The sequence below is a fragment of the Aquarana catesbeiana genome, linkage group LG07, assembly GCF_042186555.1.
Source record: "Aquarana catesbeiana isolate 2022-GZ linkage group LG07, ASM4218655v1, whole genome shotgun sequence".
Taxonomy (NCBI): domain Eukaryota; kingdom Metazoa; phylum Chordata; class Amphibia; order Anura; family Ranidae; genus Aquarana; species Aquarana catesbeiana.
Window position 1 is genome coordinate 237791680 of NC_133330.1, and position 21335 is coordinate 237813014.

A 21335-nucleotide genomic window follows, 5' to 3' on the forward strand; every position below is an offset into this window, starting at 1 on the left:
CATACCGTCATAATGTATGACAGTTAATTTCGAGAATTTTTTCCAATTATGTGTATCTTTAGACATTAATGCAAATGTTATGTATTCATTTATTACTCTATTTTAGAACACAACTTCTTCTTGTTAATATACACCTCTAAAGAAGGAGACAACTCTGTAACGCATCAGGTGCAACAAGTATAGATTGTATTTTGTATCTAATGACGATGAATACGTTTTACATATGTTTTAGCATTACTTGTCTTTTATCTGTTTTCTATATTTTTCTAAATAAATAATACAATTTTAAAACTTTAAAAATTACACATTTTTCTCAAATACCGTATTTATCGGCGTATAACAACTTAAAATCAGGGGAAAGTCACGGGTGCGTGTTATACGCCGTTCCATGCTGATTGTGAGGAGAGGAGCGAGCGGAGCCGACATACACAAAGCCGAGTGTACTTCAGCTGGACTTGGCTCCTTTCACAGCCCCGCCCATCTCCACTGATTGCGAGAGGAGAGAAGCGAGCGCCGCCAACATACACAAAGCCGAGTGTACTTTGGCTGGACTCGGCTCCTCTCGCAGTCCCACCCCTGACTGTGAGCAGAGCCGAGTCTAGCCGAAGTACACTCGGCTTTGTGTATGTCGGCGGCGCTCGTTCCTCTCCTCCAATCGGCGCCAATTTTAAAAGACACAGGCTGCAATGACACGGGCAAGGCTGCAGATGGGCAAGGCTGCAGATGGGCAAGGCTGCAGATGGCCACTGATAAGGCTGCATTGATGTGCATTTAAATGCAAGTTTTTTTCCTTAAAATTCCCTCCTAAACCTGGGGTGCATGTTATACGCTGGTAAATACGGGTATATTGTGCCTTAAAAGTCCACCACAAGGCGATCCCCTTTTCTTTTCCTTCAATACTGGATGTGCCACTAGTTTTTGCTCAAATATTGCTGGCTAAATAGCTTTAAGTTATGTCATACTGTATATGATTTTTTTTTTTTGACACAGGATATACATTGCATCAGTCATTACCGTTTTGATAGTTCCAAGATAAAACAATCCATCTGACCATCTTGCTAGGACATCTTGATCTTCTTCAAATTTACAAACTTGTCTCTTGGGTTTCTGTCCATGCCGAATAGATGATTTTGTCAAGGACTTTGAGGCCTTCTTACTCTGCCGGAAAGGGGATCTTTTAAGGACCAGTGACTTGCCTGCAGCAGTTGCGTCTCTTTAAAAAAAAAAAAAGGGGGGGGGGGGGAGAAAAAAAACATATTACCAAGACCATGCCAAATACAGTTAAAAGTACACAACTTCAAGTTGGAATATAAAAATCTAACAAGCTAAGTTGCAAGTAAAATTGAACATTTAGGAAAGGTGAATCTTTATAATAAAAATGGGACATTCTGCAAATGAAGGGGCTTGGAAACAATCACATGCTAGTCCCAGCATTGCTGGCCATCATGTTGGGATGTATTTTATATATATATATATATATATATATATATATATATATATATATATATATATATATATAGTCTTGGTGCACTCTTCCCCAAAAGTACCACTTAAAGTATAACTGAAGACATTTTTTTCTAATTTTGGATAGAGTGGAGAGGGATAAAAACACCTGTCAGGTTTTTATTGCTATCTGTAAACCCGTTATGGAGATTCATCCTCTGTGTTTGTCCTAGTTACCATTTTCACCAAAAGTGAAAAAAAAATAAAAATACAACTTTGGTTTGTCGCCAGCAGGGTGGATTTGATTTAAACCAATTCGATTTAAATCATATTTTTAAAGTGGAGTTCCACCCACTTTTACAACTCTTCAGCATCCCTCACTAAACTGTGCACTGTAAACGAATTGGATATTTTTTAAATTTTTTTTTCTCAGCACCTACTGTATATCTGCTGTATGCATTTTTCACTTCCTCCTCCCTGGTCGTGGCCCATCGCATCATTTCCTGTTTGCAATGCCTTCTGGGAAGGGGCGGCAACTTCCTCTGAAACTGCTGTTGCTATGGAAACCTGACCTGAAACCTATTACACTGCTTGTGCTGCACTGAGCATGTGCGAGATCTGCAAGGATGAGATCCAGGAAGAAATACAGTCTGGCTTCAGATGCCCACACTTAAGATGGCCATGGCCTGCTGTAAGTTTATAAAATAACAAACTACTGCTATAAACTAACAAAACAGACCTTAGTTTACAGACTAACTTTACTAGAATACATTAAGCTTGTGTATTATAGGGGTATTTTTATTTAAAAAGTATAATTTCGTCCGGAACACCACTTTAAAGAGCAACTGTCATCTCTGTCCCGCAGCAGCTCCTTCTTTGACCCACTATTGACTCACTGACAGTCCCATTCACTTTAATGGGGCGGCTGGTGATGCGGCAGTAACACAAGGTGAGGGACATGGTGGCAGCAGGTAAGTGGATGTCCGCTAATAGGCACTGTCATGATGGATCTGAAATGACAGGTGCTTTTTAAATGTAAGGACTTATTCTTGCTGGTAGTTAGAATCTTTAATATTTGCAAAGAAAATTAAGGTTTCCCATTTAGTCAGGTTAGTAAAACAGCGATATCAGAACAGATTCAGTCAGTTTGTAGTGTACATAGATTTGCAAAAACAATGGGATAAATGAATATTCCTGAACTTTGTTTTATCTCATGGTTACTGTGAAATTGTGTGAATGCATCAAAAGTGCATGTAATCTCAGCTTGCAGAGCTTGGATGCATTGAATGATTTTACCAAAAATTTAAATATTGCAGAATGTACTGCCTCATGCTACATAACTAAGCTCCATTTCATGCTGAATATACTAAATTATTAATGTATCTTAAATAGAAAACTATCTTTAGATAGATTTTTACTCCAAAAGCATTTTAATAAAATAAATTTGATAAAAAGCAAAAAATCTAACCCCTTCCTGACCAGCCACCTCAGTTATACTGCAGCAGGTTGGCTCCCCTGTGCGAGCCGTCGTAGCTATACATTGGCTCTTTAAGACGCTGTAGAAGGCGCGCACGCAGTGTGTCCCCGGAGCCAATGTGCGTGCCCGGCAGGCGCGATGACAGCCGGGCACCCGCGATCGTTCGTGACAGAGCGAGAACCAGGATCTGTGTAAACACACAAATCCCGGTTCTGTCAGCGGAAAGGAGAGATTGTTGTTCCTACTGAGTAGGAACAACGATCTCTCTCCTCCTCTAGTCAGCCACATTCCCCCCAGAGTTAGAACACATCTAACCCCTTGATTGCACCCTTGTGTTAACCCACGTCCCTGCCAGTGACATTTTTACAGTAATCAGTAGTTATTTTTAGCTCTGATCGCTGTATAAATGTCACTGGTCCCAAAAAAAGGGTGTCCGATGCAATATTGCAGTCCCGATTAAAAAAAATAAAAAATAAATAAAAAATCATCGCCATTACTAGTAAAAAAATAAGAAAAATGCCATAAATCTATCCCCCATTTTGTAGATGCTATAACTTTTGTGCAAACCAATCAATATACGCTTATTGCGATTTTTTTTAACCAAAATTATGTAAAATATATCGGCCTAAACCAATGAAGAAATGTGTTTTTTTTTTTAATTTTTGGGATATTATAGCAAAAGAGTAAATATTGTGTTTTTTTTCAAAATTGTCTCTCTGTTTATAGAGGTGATCAAATACCACCAAAAGAAAGCTCTATTTGTGGGGGGGAAAAAAAAAAGACTCAAATTTTATTTGCACGACTGCGCAAATGTCAGTTAAAGCGACGCAGTGCCGTATCTCAAAATATGGCCTGGTCAGGAAGGGGGTAAATTCTACCGGGGCTGAAGCTGTCAAAAAATAAAAATAAAAACATAAAATTAAGACTTTTTGGAAAAAAAAAAATCTTTTTCTTTCTTTTAATCCACCCTGGTCCCCCAAAACAGGAATAAAGGGGAAATCTTCCAAATGGAACACTAGTTCTGGTGACTCTGGTAACAATCAGGGATTCCCCCACTTTGGAGGGATTTCCACTCACTTCCCGTTTTGGATATTCGTGTCACTCAAAAGTGGAACTTCCGTTTATCCGTCTCCTCCTCCCCCTCCACTGCCACATTTGGCACCTTTCAGGGGGGAGGGGGAGAGAAGGACCACCTCTAACTCTTATGTGCAGCTGTAATAGAAGTGCCTTTAGCTAGTGTTTGGATGAAAATTTTACACAAGTCTAAAATATGTAAGAGTCTGCTAAGGTATCCGACTCCACAGATCAATATTTAACTTTAATATAGCACTTGTTAGGCCTCATGCACATGGACGTTTTTATAGCCACTTTTTTTGAGCTTTTTTTGCAGCTTAAAAACACCTATGTTAGTCTATGGCTTCATGCCCACCTAGGCGTTTTTGAGCTGCAAATGGCATAGGCGTTTTTAAGCTGTAAAAAAAACCCAGGAGCAGTGGGTTCTGAGAGACTTTTTCAGCTGTAAAAACGCTCTAACGCTGATAAACGCTCAAAAACGTTGCTCACTAACGTTTAACGTTTTTGATCCATTGAAAAAAAAAAACTAAAAAACGCCAAAAACCGTTAACGCGGAAAAACGCTATTGCAAAAACGTTGAAAAAGCTGAAAAGTTAAAAAAAAAAAAAAAAAAAAAATCACTGCAAAGCTACTGGCGTTTTCATAACGTTATTTTAACATCCCGTGTGCAGGAGGCCTTATAGTCTTAAAACTGCTCAAAAAAAGTAAATAAAAAAATATTAGTTTCTACTGAAATTTAAGGGTCAGAGCAAAAAAAAAAAAAAAATCATACTTTAGTTCTCGATAGCTACAAAACAGTAAAGCTCTTAGTGGCTTTAACACAGTAAAGCCTGACATACACAGAATGAGATCATGCAGCAACATAAAATGTTTCAAAGAAAGTTTTATCTTTTCAGAAATCAAGTACATAAAGGGTTTGTTTCATCGAAAATGGTAAAGGAATGATGATTCAATATCCATGCACACTGGGCTAAAAAAAAAAAAAAAAAAAAAAAAAAAAAAAAAAAAAAAAAAAACACACCCCACCCATAGAGGGGGTTTAGGAGCGTTTAGGTGTTTTTTTTCCCAGCCAGAAAAGTGCTATCAAAAACATGCAAGACATACGTTTTTTACTGCCTCTGAATGTGGAGCTTCAAATATGCCTCTAAACATCCTAACGTGCATGGACACATAGGATAGCATTGAGCTGCTTCTACAGGCAAAACGCTAAACTCCTCTAGAAGCAGAACTTTTTTAAAGCTAATGTGCATGGACCCTTTGGCAGATAATACATTTTGTCAAGCACATGCTTAAATGAAAAGATAGTTTGGAACTATCAAATCTACGACAGATCAAAAGTTCATGCATCATTTATGTATATGGCGAGCATTATAGCAGTAAGATGTACAACTCCAAGTCCAAAAAAGTTGGGACCATGGTAAACATGGGCCTGTTATAACATTTTTGAGAAGTGTTGCTGCAATCAATTTTAAAATACCTTATTTTTTTCTTAGAATGGTACATTTTCTCAGTTTAACCCCTTCCCTACCTAAGCAGCATGTGCTGCTCTCTAATAAGGATGACTGTATAGTCTCTAGTCTATATAGAAACCCCTCTCTAGAAACCCATTGCTTCATGCTAGTTCTGGACACCCCAAACATGTCATACGGGGCATACCTTTGGGGCAGTTCATCAGGTTAAGAGGATATGAAGTGAGGATTCTAATTAGGAGAAGGAGAAAATTTTAATGGATAAGAGATTCTCTTCACAAGGATATAGATCGGGTACTATTTAGAGAGCAGTTGGTATAGTGGGGGGTGTAGTCATCCATGTGTTGTGTGGTTGCGCCCATGCATCTTCATGGGTGGGGATACATGTGGACATGTCTATGCATCTTTTTCCTGCTACTACGATAAGATTTTATGTGATGCAGTCTCATTGTTGTCTGTCTATTTCTCTTCCTTTTATGGATGTGTATCTTTGTGTCCCAACTGTGTTGTGTAGCCCATTTTTTAATATATATATTTTCTGTTAAAGTTATTGAATATATTTTGCGGTGCTACTGAGGCTAACACATGAACGGACACGCATTTACACATTCATTTTTTGTAGTTTTGATATGGACTCATGTAGGATTTATTCATGTTTTTTGCTAAGAACCATTATATAAGAAAGTAATATACATCTTCAGGCTCACATATACATTCATCTACATAGTGTTTGTATGATGGAAATTTCCACAGTTATCTATTGCTGTGCTTTTTTTTTTTTTTTTTTTTTTTCTTGTAGTTCTTTTATTTTCCATAAGTTGCAATTCACAGTCAAACAAATGAGAAATGAAGAAACGAAGCACAGCCAGATAACAATGCAAACTCTGTGAATAACACATGCCGACCGGCAAAACATAACATAGTATAAACGGTCAGATAAGGCAAATTGTATATGGAAATTGACGCAATGTACACAGCCTGTTTGGCAGGTAGAGTATTAGTAAGAGAAACCAGTAAAAGACTCATGTGCTTGAAGCTATGCAACTATATTTAACCAAAATTATAGTTTTGTACCGGAAGGATGCCTCCCGGTGGCCAATTGGACCCGGAATGAGGGCAGAGAGATTGAGCTAATGCATATCTGATATTCACAAATCTGTAGAAAAAAATAGCGCCTTGAACAGAGTCAGGTAAATGGGGTGGGAAGTGGAGAGGAAGGGGGAGGAGGGAGAAGGAGAGTTAGTCATGAAGGGTACAATTACTGAATCAAAACATCCTTTGTATAGGAGAACAGGTTTTAAGAAGAGAAAAATATAGCCTCTCACCCAGGGAAGAGGACTAAGTCCAGGAGGTCCGCTAGGTCGCGAGACCTCTTGCAGATAAGCATCCGTGTACACGGTTGTACAAAGTAGCTGTGAGGTCCTCCACATCCCTAAGCTTATTCACTTTGGAAAACCACAAGCATTTTGACAGCGGATTCTCAGATCTCCAGCGTAGGGGGATGAAACCATTGGCAGCTGAATAGTAGTGAAGGAAGCCTTATATTTCTTAACAGGACGGTTTGAGAGATGCAACAGCCAGGCCGCAGGGTTCCCCTCCAGGTCAACATTGGTCAGGTGTTTGACAGTCTCCATCACCCCCTGCCAAAAGGGCCCAAGTTTGGGACAATCCCAAAAGATATGGAGCATTGTTCCCTCTGCAGTGCCACACTGCCAACATGAACTAGGGACATGGGGAAAAAAGCGGTGCAGAGTAGAGGGGACCCTGTACCATCGGGTTCAATTTTGTAGCCGGTCTCTTGGATATTAGTGGCCTATGACGACGTCTGGGCAAAGTGAAGAATCTTCTCCCTCTGCGCATCCGTGAATTGGGTTTCAAGATCCACTTCCCATTTAGAAAGGAACCCGGGAATATGCCCAGTCTCCGGTTGGATCAGGAAGGCGTAAATCAGCGAGACAGTGACAGGTCGGCTCCTGCCTATGGCAGATGTGCTCTATTTCCGTGAGCTGGTGAGAAATGCCTGATGTGTGTAGGCACTTGAGGAAATTGCGCAGCTCCAGAAATCCAAAGGGGGTCCGCAGCCGTCGCACAGGAAGAGGGGCATAGTTTTCCGTCTGGCCCCAGATAATCACATAAATGAAGGCGGCCATTGGAAGCTAGTCGCTGAAAAAGGGGGTATTGGAGAACTGGTACAAATTCTGGATTGCCCAGGTATAGGCACCATGGGGGGAAGTCAGTCATACTATGTTGTATGTTCCAATTGTCCAATAGCACAGTCCAATACCAATTAATTTACTATGTTCAACACAGTAAATGAATTGGTCTATGCTACGGATTTTTAAATCTATTTCAGTAAAAGTGGCAGATTTCGCTTTAAGAATAAAAGCTGTTCAGCTTTCTCACAGGAGAGATTGTTTCTCTTCTCATCAAGCATATGAGCTGCTAGACTGAATAGTCTCTCACTCTCTGTACTGGTGCTTGGGGCAGATAAATATCTGCGTGCAATCTGTGCAAGCAAGGGAAACGTTCTTTGTTGATGCGCCAGTACTCAAGGGGATTGTCGCTTCTGGCAGTAGGCTGTTCAGCTAAATAAATGTCCAGCTGTTGGGTAGCTGTACTTGTTGTGGCACCGCTATGGATTGGGGTGCATTCATGTAAAATTTCTTCAAACATATCAGATATGGAGGGAGTGTGTTCCTCTTCACTTGTATGCGACCGTTTCTCACTTTCCTCTGTGCGACACCTCAAAACTTCTTCATTAGATGCTTCCACCACCTCCATTTGTGCCAGTATCATTTCCTGTGCACGCTGCTTTTTCTCCAATTTAAAGCAATGCTCTTTAAATCGAGGATCTAGAACTGTTGCAATGCAGTACAGAGGGTTGGACTCGGTGTCTCGAAACCGGTTGGTAACAGCCTCCAGTAGAGTGGTTTTAGCCGTTTTTACGCCATGGTCTGTTTCTACCTCTTTTCCAAGCAGACGCTTCAGTGCAGCAATCAAGGGGATAACTTCAGCAATGGAAGCATTAGCTGAGCTTATTTCTTTGGTTAACTGTTCAAATGGAGACAGAAGAGAAACTCTTTTCAACTAACATCCAATGATGTGCACTCAGTGTTACTGGCAGCTCGTAATCTGCAATGTATGCAGCTAAAACACGCTTTTGTTCAAAAAGACTTTGTAGCATATAGTAGGTGCTGTTCCAACGAGTGGCTACATCTTGCTGCAGTCGCTTCGGTGCCATTCCAAACTGCATCTGCAAAGCTTGTAATCTGTGATAAGCAAGCGGAGAATGCTTAAAGTGACCCACAATTTTTCTTCCTTTTGATATAATATCAGATATGGTACGCAGACTCAACAATCCTTCATTCACAGCCAATTGTAGCGTGTGTGCCATGCACGGTATGCTTTGAAGTTCACGGTCCTCCATAGGACATAGGAATGATTTATAGTGGGAGTGAAATTTGAGGGGGGGGGGGAGATTAAAAAAAGGACAAAATCAATTTAAAAGCTAAACCCCAGGAGGCAGCTTCAAAAAATAAAATAAAAAACTAACCATCCTTTTTTTTAATTTTTTTTTTATGGTTTATGGTGCTGCTCTTGGCATGCAAGGTAGTTATGTCTGCACTGCAGTACATCTGACTTGTACCAAAAAAATATAATTGAACTGAATAAATTTGATTTGGAATGGATTGCTTGCAAATTGCAATCTATTTTACTTTTTTGAGCTATTCTGTAGTATACTTCATGCGCCTTGTTGTCGTTGAATAAAATTTGTCACTTTGTCTCAGTGTAGTATTATAAGTTATACAGTTATACGACACTGACATGACAGCAAGCGCATTCATTTTTTTAAACATAGCAGTACGCAATAAATATAATTATTATTATATATGAAATATAATATATTTATTGCATACTGTCATGTTTAAAAAATTAATGCGCTTGCTGTCATGTCAGTACTGTATAACTTATACTACGCTGTCAAAGTGACACATTCAATAGCAAGCGCATGCATTTTATACTGAATACTACAGAATAGCTAAAAAAAAAAAAAAAAAAAAAAAAAAAAAAAACTTGCAATTTGCAAATCCATTACATTCCATTTCAAATATTTAATCACTCAGTCAGTTTGATTATATAATTTTTTTTGCTACAAGTCAGATCAGATGTACTGCAGTGCAGACACACAGTCATTTTAAATAGTCAGTACTAGTACTATAATAAAATAATCAAGAAATAAAAATACTAGTTTGTTTCGGTCAGTTTAAGAAGGTAAAAACAGCAATGCTCACCAGTGAATAGTAATGGTAGCCATCCAGGAGTGACAATGCCCACTCTTGTACTTGAGCATGCTATGTGCAGCCCTCTATGAAGCCGTCTCTCGCTTCCCAGCAGCGTCTCTCAAGCACGAGGAGCATCCGCAGGGAAGGTGCCAGCGTCTCAGCAGGGAACGTGCTTATGAGTGCGGCATGACAGCGTCTTCACCGCGAGGAATGTGCACGCTGCCCACACGCGTGACGTCACCCACTGGTTCTGCCGCCTCTACTGCGCATGCGCGATTTTCGGCGCCAGTATGGGCAAGAATTCTCTTACGGCTTTTTGCCGAAAGGGCCATTTTCGGCCGATATGTTTCGGTGGCCGAAATTTCGGTGCATCCCTAGTATATAGAAATAGATACACACACAGATGGATAGAGATACACACACACAGATAGATAGATAGATAGATACACACACACACACACACACAGATACACACACACACACACACACATAGATAGAGATACACACACACACATAGATAGAGATACACACACACACACAGACAGATAGATAGAGATACACACACACACACACAGATAGATAGAGATACACACACACACACACAGATAGATAGAGATATACACATAGATAGATCTATATAAGCTAGTTTCCATGCGGTTTTCACAAAGCACAATCTCCGTGTGTTTTTTGTCTTCTCTGCCTATGCTTGTATGATTTTATTACTTTTGACACAATAAAGACGACATTTCATTGTGTGGGAGTGCAACCGATCGTCTTCTTTTGTTCCATAAGGGTAAAACAAATCTTAATGCCCAAGCACAATATTACAACTTGTGTTCATAAAACTGTAAATATTACCACAACTACTTTGTGCATCCAGGTGGATTATACCTTGTTTTTTTCAGGACAAATTGGGCTTTCATTTGGTAGTAAATGGTTATGGATATCTTCCGATTTTTTTTATTTGACATATCAAAGAAAAAACTGGCCCAAATTAGTAAAAATCACTTTTTTTTTTTAAATTTAGCTGTATATGTCTTGTTACTACCATAACCTAATCCCAAAGTACAACCCAAAATAAGTCCTCATGACGACTGCAGCGATACCAAATATGTGCATTTATTGTGTGTTATTTGTACACATAGTACAGCCCAGAAACAATAATGCACATTGTGCTTCTTTTTTTTGTCCTACCTAAAAATACACTGGCACTGACACTAGTTTAAAAAAAATGAAATAAAAATCCCGCCCAAAATAAAATGACTGACCGTTGACCCCTAATTGACCCAAACACTAACCCTGGCACTGACCTAGGTATTTTTTATTTTATTACACGCCCATTACTCTTCGCAATGAGACAAAGATGCATTGCATCTTTTCTCTCCATTCACAGAGAGAAACACAGGGGCGGGCTTCAGTGACTGATCAGTGACAGGGCCCGGGGCTCTTGGTGAGACTCTGCGCACTCCCAGCACAAAGGGAGATATGCATACAGTATCTCACAAAACTGAGTACACCCCTCACATTTTTGTAAAAATTGTATTATATATCTTTTTATGTGACAATACTGAAGAAATTACACTTTGCTACAATGTAAAGTAGTGTGTACAGCTTGTATAACAGTGTAAATTTGCCCTCAAAATAACTCACACAGCCATTAATGTCTAAACCGCTGTCAACAAAAGTGAGTACACCCAAGTGAAAATGTCCAAATAGGGCGCAAAGTGTCAATATTTTGTGTGGCCAGCATTATATTCCAGCACTGCCTTAACCCTCTTGGGCATGGAGTTGACCAGAGCTTCACAGGTTGCCACTGGAGTCCTCTGCCACTCCTCCATGATGACATCACGGAGCTGGTGGATGTTAGAGACCTTGCGCTTCTCCACCACCTGTTGGAGGATGCCCCACAAATGTTCAATAGGGTTTAGGTCTGGAGACATGCTTGGCCAGTCCATCACCTTTACCCACAGCTTCTTTAGCAAGGCAGTGGTCGTCTTGGAGGTGTGTTTGGGCTCGTTATGTTGGAATACTGCTCTGCGGCCCAGTCTCAGAAGGGAGGGAATCATACTCTGCTTCAGTATGTCAGAGTACATGTTGGCATTCATGGTTCCCTCAATGAACCGTAACTCCCAGTGCCGGCAGCACTAATGCATCCCCACCACCATGGTTGACTGTAGGCAAGACACACTTGTCTTTGTACTCCTCCCCTGGTTGCCACCACACACACACTTGACAACATCTGAACCAAATACGTTTATCTTGGTCTCATCAGATCACAAGACATGGTTCCAGTAATCCTTGTCCTCAGTTTGCTTGTCTTCAGCAAACTGCAGGCTCTCTTGTGCATAATCTTTAGAAGAGGCTTCCTTCTGGGACGACAGCCATGCAGATCAATTTTATGCAGTGTATGGTCTGAGCACTGACACGTTGACCCCCCCCACCCCTTCATCCTCTACAGCAGTGGTTCTCAACTCCAGTCCTCGGGACCCACCAACAGGCCAGATTTTAAGTATTACCTTGGGGAGTTGCAGACTAGAATACTGCAATCACTGAGCAGCAAGTGATATCACCTGTGATGTATTTCAGCTATCTTGCAAACCTGGCCTGTTGGGGGGCCCTGAGGACTGGAGTTGAGAACCACTGCTCTACAGTAATGCTGGCAGCACTCATATGTCTATTTCCCAAAGACAGCCTCTGGATATAAAAGGTGAGCGCCTGCACTCAACTTCTTTGGTCGACCATGGAGAGACCTGTTCTGAGTGGAACCTGTCCTGTTAAATCGCTGTATGGTCTTGGCCACTGTGCTGCAGCTCATCCTCATAGTTATTTGCCATTAGGTGCCATGTTGAACTTCCAGTGACCAGTATGAGAGCGAGAACACCGAATTTAACAAACCTGCTCCCCATTCACACCTGAGACCTTACACTAACAAGTCACATGACACCGGGGAGGAAAAACAGCTAATTGGGTCCAATTTGGACATTTTCACTTAGGGGTGTACTCACTTTTGTTGCCAGCGGTTTAGACATTTAGGCCTCATTCACACGAGGAGGACTCCGTTTCCACGGAGCCCACCTTGGTCCGCCAGCTCAGCGGGAGATCTCTCCGTTTTCATCAGATCTCACCCGATCCAATAGCGACGGATCTGGACATAGGGCCATCCATCTGCTTTCAGCAGATCGGACCGGGTCGGATGTCAGCGGACATGTCTCCGCCGATATCGGTCGCTCCATAGGCTAACATGGAGCACCCGTTCAGGTCCGCCATCAAAACTGACAGGCGGACCTGAACAGTCCGATCGTGTGAAAGGGGTCTAATGGCTGTGTGAGTTATTTTGAGGGGACAGAAAATTTACACTGTTATACAAGCTGTACACTCACTACTTTACACTGTAGCAAAGTGTAATTTCTTCTATAGGGACTGGGATTAAGGTTAGGGTTTTGAGGAATTGCTCTGATAAAAAAAAAGTATAACGAATCGGTCAGGGATGAACAACAAAAACAATTCTTGTTGAGAGTAGTCGAGCATCACAGAAAAGTCGTCACCAAGCGAACAAAACAAGAGATTGCATTGTTCAAAGTTGATTAATATAACACATGTTTTGCCCATCATATTACCTATTAATCTTAGTGTATAATTTTAATAGTATTTTAAGTTTGTGATTTCTAGTTTTCCCAATAAAAGTAATTAACATTGAAAAATCTTATTTTTTGCCTACTTTTACAAAACAGATCAAAGTGTGCAACCTCTAAATATTATCCAATCTTCTTGAAATTTAGCATATATATCTTTTACATCACTCAAACTTGGGGGGGGGGTAAGCAAAGTATTCAAAAATTTTACAGTTTATCTTTTTTCCCATTAGAAAATGAAACACCCTACACACCGCGCACCCAGCATTGGAGCAGGAGAGAGCGTTGAGTCAACATCGGAAGAACATAGGGAGAAGACCCAGCAAAAGAGCGAGAAGATAGCGGAGAAAACCCAGAGGCAGAAGACAGTAGACAGAAGGAGAACCGAAAAGGGCTAGAAGACATCAGCGGATTAGGCCTGGAGACAGGAGAAGAACCGGCAGAAGACGTCAGCTAGGCAGCCAGAAGAGGAGAAGAGATCAGAAGAGATGGCGGAGCTGCCTTAATAAATTACTTTAACCACTTCAGCCCCGGAAGAATTTACCCCCTTCCTGACCAGAGCACTTTTTGCGATTCGGCACTGCGTCGCTTTAACAGACAAATTGCGCGGTCGTGCGACTAGCTCCCAAACAAAATTGACATCCTTTTTTTCCCACAAATAGAGCTTTCTTTTGGTGGTATTTGATCACCTTTGTGGTTTTTATTTTTTGTGCTATAAACAAAAAAATAGCGACAATTTTGAAAAAAAAAAAAAAAACGCATTATTTTTTACTTTTTGCTATAATAAATATCTCCAAAAAATATAAAAAAAAAAAAAAAAACATTTTTTCCCCTCAGTTTAGGCCGATACGTAATCTACATATTTTTGGTAAAAATAAATAAATAAAAATCGCAAAAAGGGTTTATTGATCGGTTTGTGCAAAAGTTATAGCGTTTACAAAATAGGGGATCGTTTTAAGGCATTTTTATTATTTTTTTTTTTTTTTTTTTACTAGTAATGGCAGCGATCATCGATTTTTATCGTGACTGCGACATTATGGCGGACACATCGGACATTTTTTACACATTTTTAGGACCACTGTCATTTATACAGCAATCAGTGCTATACAAATGCACTGATTCCTGTGTAAATGACACTGGCAGTGAAGGAGTTAACCACTAGGGGGCAGTGTAGGGGTTAATGGGTAGGGGTACAATGTGCCCGATATTCATTCACACAGGGTGGGGGGCCAGGATCTGGGGGCCCCCTTGTTAAAGGGGCTTCCAGATTCCGATAAGCCCCCCGCCCGCAGACCCCAACAACCAACGGCCAGGGTTGTCGGGAAGTGGCCCTTATCCTCATCAACATAGGGACAAGGTGCTTTGGGGTGGGGGGGGGGGCACGCTTTTTGCTTTCCCCCACCCGCTTTCCTGAGCTGCCGGGCTGTGTGCTCAGATAAGGGTCTGGTATGGATTTTAGGGGGAACCCCCACGCTGTTGGCGTGAGGGTTCCCCTTAAAATCCATACCAGACCGAAGGGCCTGGTATGCTCTTGGAGAGGGAACCCATGCCATGTTTTTTTTTTAAATTGCTGTGGAGTTCCCCTTCAAGATCATCAGAGCACAAGTTGCATGCCAAAGTCGGATCAGTTAAGAGGGCGATCTGACTTCAGTGATATTCAATGGGCTGAAGTAGGATCAAAGTCAGACCAAAGTAGTACAGGGACTACTTTGAAGTCGGCACTACTTGAAGTTGTACTAATATGAATGGTTGTCATTGGAAATCATAGGGAACGACTTGTCATGCGACTTTGCAGTCCCAAGTAGTAGGACAAGTCGTACGTGTGTGAAAGGGGCCTAAATTGGTCTGTGCTATTTGCATTTCAAATTATGTGGAGAGTCAACAAATGTGCAAGTTATGCATTTGTATATTATTATATTGTATTCATTTCCTGTGTTTACAAATCATCACAAACTATAAGCAACTGTTATCTGCTATACTGCTGTCAGGAAAAGCACCTGCACCATTAGAGGTTACATCTGTATGAATAAAAGGAGAACTTGCCATTGACAAAGGCAGAACAAAGCCTGGTAGGAACCTGGCTCACAGGAAGACACAAAGAGGTGCTGCCATAGCCACATCCGCATGGACATTTACCCTGCCTGACCCAATTAACCATTTAGCTGTTAGCAGACAAAAAAAAAAAAAAAAAAATGAACGGTGTGCGCAAAATTAGTTGGAATACAGATATAAAACCTCTACCTGTAATATTTTACATAAAGTAGATTTCACCCTGCCCATGTGGATTAGATCAGACATCATTCAGCCCGACAGGTTAAACAAACCATTCAGGCCAACAAAGCATTCTACAAACTGTGAAATTGTACAGTTGCAAACTTAATAGTCTAATAGGCGAGGCTGTAAGGGCTTGTAAAGGCTTGTTTTTTTTTTTTTTTTTAAATAAACATGTTATACTTACCTCTGTGCAGTTGGTTTTGCACAGAGCAGCCTGGTTCCTCCTCTTCTCGGGTCCCTCTTTGCTGCCCCTCCCTCCTTTGAGTGCCCCTGAGCCAGCAGCTTGCTACAGGGGTCACCCAAGCTGAGTCAGAGCTCAGTGTATTTATTCAGACATGGAGACCTGACCTGGCCCCGCCCCTCTCCCCCCCCGATTGGGTGACTGACAGCTGCGGAAGCCAACAGTGCCGCTCCTCTGCCTCAGCCAATCAGGAGGAGTATACTGGATGGCTGAGGGGATTATGGACATCGCTGGAGAGAGGAGCAGCTCAGGTAGGTAATTGGGGGGTGCTGAGAAGGCTGCTACACACAGAAGGTTTTGTATCTTAATGCATTAAGATAAAAACCCTTCTGCCTTTACAACTCCTTTAAAGTGTTAATAAACCCACAACAGTAAAATCAGTCTGTATATGCAATAAAGCATGCTCGTTATACTCATTGTGGAACCTAAGGGGTTAATCCTGCACATTGTGTATAAAGGTTGTCTGATCCTGTCTTCTCTGATCCTCCCCTTCTACTGTCCCCAATCCATCTCCTGTTAAAACAGAGCCTTGGAGGCACTTTTTTCTTGGGAGGGTGCATATGATCAGCACAGAGCCAATCAGCACTGTTATGACAGAGGTTCAGGGGTCCTGCAGCCTCATAGGACAGTCAGCAGAAAATGAAATCTCCAACAAGCTTTAACCAGGCACTGATAGAGGTCACAAGACTGCTATGTATTGCTGATGAGAAAAAGTATTTAGCAGTTTATATTTACTAAAACTATTGCGTTTCCTTGTTCTGTGTACTGTGGGAGACCAGATTTCTTGAATGCAGGGTCCTGGTTTTAGTAACATTTTAAGATATCGATAAGCACTGTTCCTGGGAGCAGTGGCACTGCTCTATACTGGGCATGGAGGCAGCAGTGGGAGCCATTGGCTTCTGCTGCCATCAATTTCTGTGAGGAGGGAGCAGGAAGCTTTGGCAAACCACGCTGTGTGTGTCAATAGACACACAGCATGAGTGGGATCAAGCCCACACATGTGCCCCCCTAGCAAGCACCTAGAGGGGGGGAGACAGAAGGGGGAGAAGGAGCGGAGAGCACCAGCGAACTCCCAAAAGAGGAGGTTCCTGCTTCCCGACCGCCGTATAGTAAAATGACAGGTGGGTGGGAGCACTTTTGTTCATATGACGTCCTCCCATTCTCGTTGCGCATGCGTGCCCACAGTGATCAGGTGTGTGCCATGTCCCACAGGGCATTATTGGTCACGGTAAAGAGCCTATGATGTAGGGTGTTTAGCTGTGTCCAATCACACGGTTATCGACATTCCTCTCCCAACGTCTGTCTTGATCAGTGCAGCCCCAACAGTGCCCACCAGTAATGCCCGTCAGTGCCACAGAAAAATTACTTATTTACAAAATGTAATATCCAGCCACTGTTCCGGTATTCTAACAGTTGTGGGTGCAGACCAATTACAATAGCTGGCAGGGGAGATTCCTCCATCCATACTCTTTAGCAGAATGGGAGGAAATCTTTAGATTTCTCTTATTTATCCTGCAAGGTTGAACTTAAAAAAAATAATAATAATAGCTAAAAAAAAAAACTTTGCAGTGAATTTGGAAAAAAACTCACAGGAAATGCAAATATTTTCCTAAAGTGAAGGTATAGCATATTATCAATGAGCGCATATATTAAAGTGGAAGTCCACCCTAACACTTAAATTCACCCCTGTAATCATTAATGTGAGCCAAGTTCAGCCTTATGCCTCAAAATAAAAAAAAAATCCCATTATTTTGCAGTATCCAGTGCCATCGCATGACTTCAATTCTACTTCCTTTTGAGTCTAAAAGCAGCCAGTTGGTGTGGTTACTGAAAGCTAGTGACATCACTTCCAGGGAGGGACAATGTTCCTGTGTAGCCAATGCAGGATGGGAGGAGCTGTACATAGGTTCCTGCTCAGTGTTCTCTCTCAGGGGGGGCAGTGCACATATACAGCTGTGCTGGGCTTTGAGTGAAGACTATCACAGGAGATGGGAGCTGGACACAAGAACTGGATACTGTCCAGTGTAGCTGGAAGTGCTCTGAGGTCTCAGCTTAGTCCACAAAGATCAAGAAACAGTATAGGCAAACACACTAAGGCTCCGTTTCCAACAGTATGCCTTGTCAAGCGACTTTGGACACAAAGTTACACAAGTCACAGCCCATTGATTTCAATGGCACCCGTTCCCATCTAAGCGACTTTGAAAAGGTGCCTGCACTACTCTGATGCAACTTTTGATGCGACTGATCCAGAGTGTAAAGTTGGATCAAAGCTGCACTCAGTCGCATGCTAGCCTTAGGCTGTTTCCACTAGTGTGACTCCAAAGCTGTGCGATTTAGGGTGCGACTGAGTGCAGCTTTGATCCAACTTTATACTCTGGTTTAAACTGGCATCAAAAGTTGCAGCAAAGTGGTGCAGGCACCTCTTCAAAGTTGCTGATTTTCAAAGTCTCATAGATGGGAACGTTTGCCATTGAAATCAATTAGCTGTGACTTGTCATGAGACTAAGTTTCCAAAGTCACATGACAAGTTGCACTAGAGGAAACTGAGCCTTAAACTCATTACTCACATGTAATGTGCAATAGAAATCAATCTTTATCCTTCCTTTGTACCTTGTTTCTTCCCCAGCTCCCTCTGCAGTTCACAGTAGCTGGGCGTGTGCCACACCATGCACACAGTGCCATGCAGAAACAACCACGTGGCTGTACACTGTAGAAAATCTGCAGCATGTTGCATTGTAATCTATATTACAGTTTCTAACAAACATAACGTACTTGCAAAGCCTGCCCTCTCTCTCAGGAGATGCTGCTGGCCAAAACAAGGCTATGAAGACAGGGGGGGGATCATGTTCTGTGAAGAATAGGAGGGATGGGGGCGGGGCAGGTCTAGGCATGCCTGTATAATAACGACCGACAACCTTTCCAGGAAGTGAAAGACAGCGTAGCAAATTCAGATAAAAGGGAGATAGTGTTGTCGGTGAAGAACAGCAAGTAGCTGATTGTCTGGCTTAGATAAGACTAAGCCAAACAATCACCTAACCATAAAATGAATAATATTAAGGTTAACGATATTTAACATACTATTAATAGGAAAAATTTTTTTTTTTTATTTCGTTTTTAACACGACTCCCTTTATGATTTTGCATTCCCACAAATATCATTACTGTATTAAATATAGTACAGAAGAGCCTCATTACAGCGGTAGTAAACTCTGCTTTTAATCTTGTAACTACAGGTAAGCCTATAAGGAGATGATTTACCTGTAGGTACAGTGAACATCTCCTAAATGTGCACTATTTTGGAGATATTTACATGTGTAGCAGCCGCTGAAATCACCAGCGCATGCGCACTGTGCTCCCAACAGACAACATGCTGTACATTGAGGAAGCTGCACGACCTCATCGCGGCCTGGCCATTCAAATGACCGGAGCTCGCAAAACCCAGAAGGAAGACCCGCTGAAGATGGTTTTCTGCTTGGACAAGAATCTTCACTGAGATTTCCACACATTTTAATGAAGGCTGCTGATTTAAAGATTTTGACAATTACTTTTAAAACTACATTAAAGGTTATACAATTCTTAGAGTTCATTCACACCTTTGCGTGTGGTAAAGAGGACCTTCTATTAAAGACGAAAGCCCTTCACTGATAAAAACCAGGAATGCTGTGCGACTCCTGTTCAAAATCACATGCAGTTCCCTGCACCGCATAGTGTGACCCGGGGCTTAAACCCTTAAACTCTGTAAAAAATCTCTTGACTCCAATACAAAAGGTAAGGCCTGCCATACACGGTGCAAATCTCTTTCCTGTAACCATGGGTTGCAGTTAAGAAATGTGCACGATTCCCCCATCAACACAGTGTTTACAGGGGAATCAACAATGGTCTAGGATGCATTAAGGTGAGAAAACACGAACCTTTACAACCCCTTTAAATAAAATTTCTAATCATATTAAGTTAATCACAAGTGACCCCCTTTACATCAGAGTCCACAGAGTTCCCTTTAACATCAGAGACCAGAGTTTCCCTTTTACATCTGAACTCGCAGAGTTCCCTTTCACTGCAAGGGGGGACTCTGCAGACTCTGATATAAAGGGAGAACCATGGGGACTCCAACATAAGGGATGCTCTGGTGTACAAAGAGGACTCTGATGTAAGGGGGAGCTCTGATGTAATGAGTGCTCTGAGAACCCCAATTTACCTTAGTGTACTCACTTGGAGGCAGGAGAGAGAAGTCCAGTCTGAATAATGTGTCCGGGTCTTAGTCTGAAACCCGGACGCATAGTTCCAAACCCGAACTGTCCGGGTGAATCCCGAACATGTGAAAACCCTATGTCTGACTGAGGTCTTACCACTCACTCCATTGTACCCAGAGCTGTAGCTTTAGTCTCTATTATCAGGGAGGGCTTCATTATAAAGGTTCCTCCATGATAGACAGGACTGCTGTAGAAGGGTCTGTGGAGGTGTCTGCCCAGCATAGCCCCATGTTCCTGATAGAAGAGGAGATTCATTCATTTCTAAGGAACAATGGGCTGCACAGTCCCGGGTGACAGGCTGACAATGGAGGGGTCCGGCCTGCTGCGCCTCATTGCCCCGGCGGGGAGAAGGCCGCTCAGCATACAAGGAGGCCCTCTCCGGGCCACACTCACCTCATTCGGTCACTTCAGTGGTGCAGAGCGCCCCCCACAGCTAAAACACGAGTCAGCGCTTCCAGCGGCTCAGTCACAGGACCTCGGCGAGGCGGAAGGGGCAATGGCTCCGCTCTACACAGACCCAGCTAACGGCCCGGTTCGGTTACACACCTTCGCCATTTTGGTTTCCCGCGGAGCGCACAATGCATTGTGGGAGCAAATACAAAACAGTCTTCACCAACCCTCCGTGCGCATCCGTACAGGGGGCTGCGAGCGCCGGTCACATGACGAGGAGGAGGCGGCGGGGAGGCCATCTTTGGTGAGGGCAACCTGCCAGTCTGCAGAAGGAAAGGATAGATGTGCCAGACAAAGAGAGGATGGCCTGGCCTTGAGTTGTCATTGTACATGAGGATTTCTGTCATTGCTCTTTTATTAGGGCATTTATTATCCCTGTTGTAATCCAATTAGATGAAAGACACTTATCAGGAGGGTACAATAGTGTATTGGAAAATCATCACATATGACCTTACTGATGTCTGCAGATTTTTCTTTGCTTCTGTTGGCTTGAAAAATACACCAAACGGCTATAACAATAAGTACCACCCATCTGATATTGGGTAGGTTCCCCCTTTACTGCCAAAGACAAAAAAAGAGCCCTGACCTATCTCAGCCTGGATGCCACTAGACCCCTGAAGGTCTGATGAAGTAACAGGTACCAAGCTGTCAGCAACAGATCTTTTAAATCCTGTAATTTGCGAGGTGGGCCCTCCATGGATCAGATTTGTTTTTCCATTTTTGCAGCGTGGCAGGGTTTATTA

The 21335-nt window shown here is 42.2% G+C and overlaps 1 protein-coding gene across 2 annotated transcripts in view; it reads right to left on the reverse strand.

Annotated features, from left to right (window-relative positions):
• The window catches only part of MTF2 (metal response element binding transcription factor 2), a 67251-nt gene extending 46464 nt beyond the window's left edge, over nt 1-20787 (reverse strand). For both annotated transcript variants that reach the window (XM_073593130.1, XM_073593129.1), the window contains exons 1-2: nt 20536-20787; nt 1015-1213 (exon numbers count right to left, since the gene is read on the reverse strand). In XM_073593130.1, coding sequence (XP_073449231.1) covers nt 1015-1213; nt 20536-20540 — 204 coding nt within the window. In that variant the 5' untranslated portion in view covers nt 20541-20787. The remainder of the gene's footprint in view (nt 1-1014; nt 1214-20535) is intronic.
• Nucleotides 20788-21335: the final 548 nt, after the last annotated feature.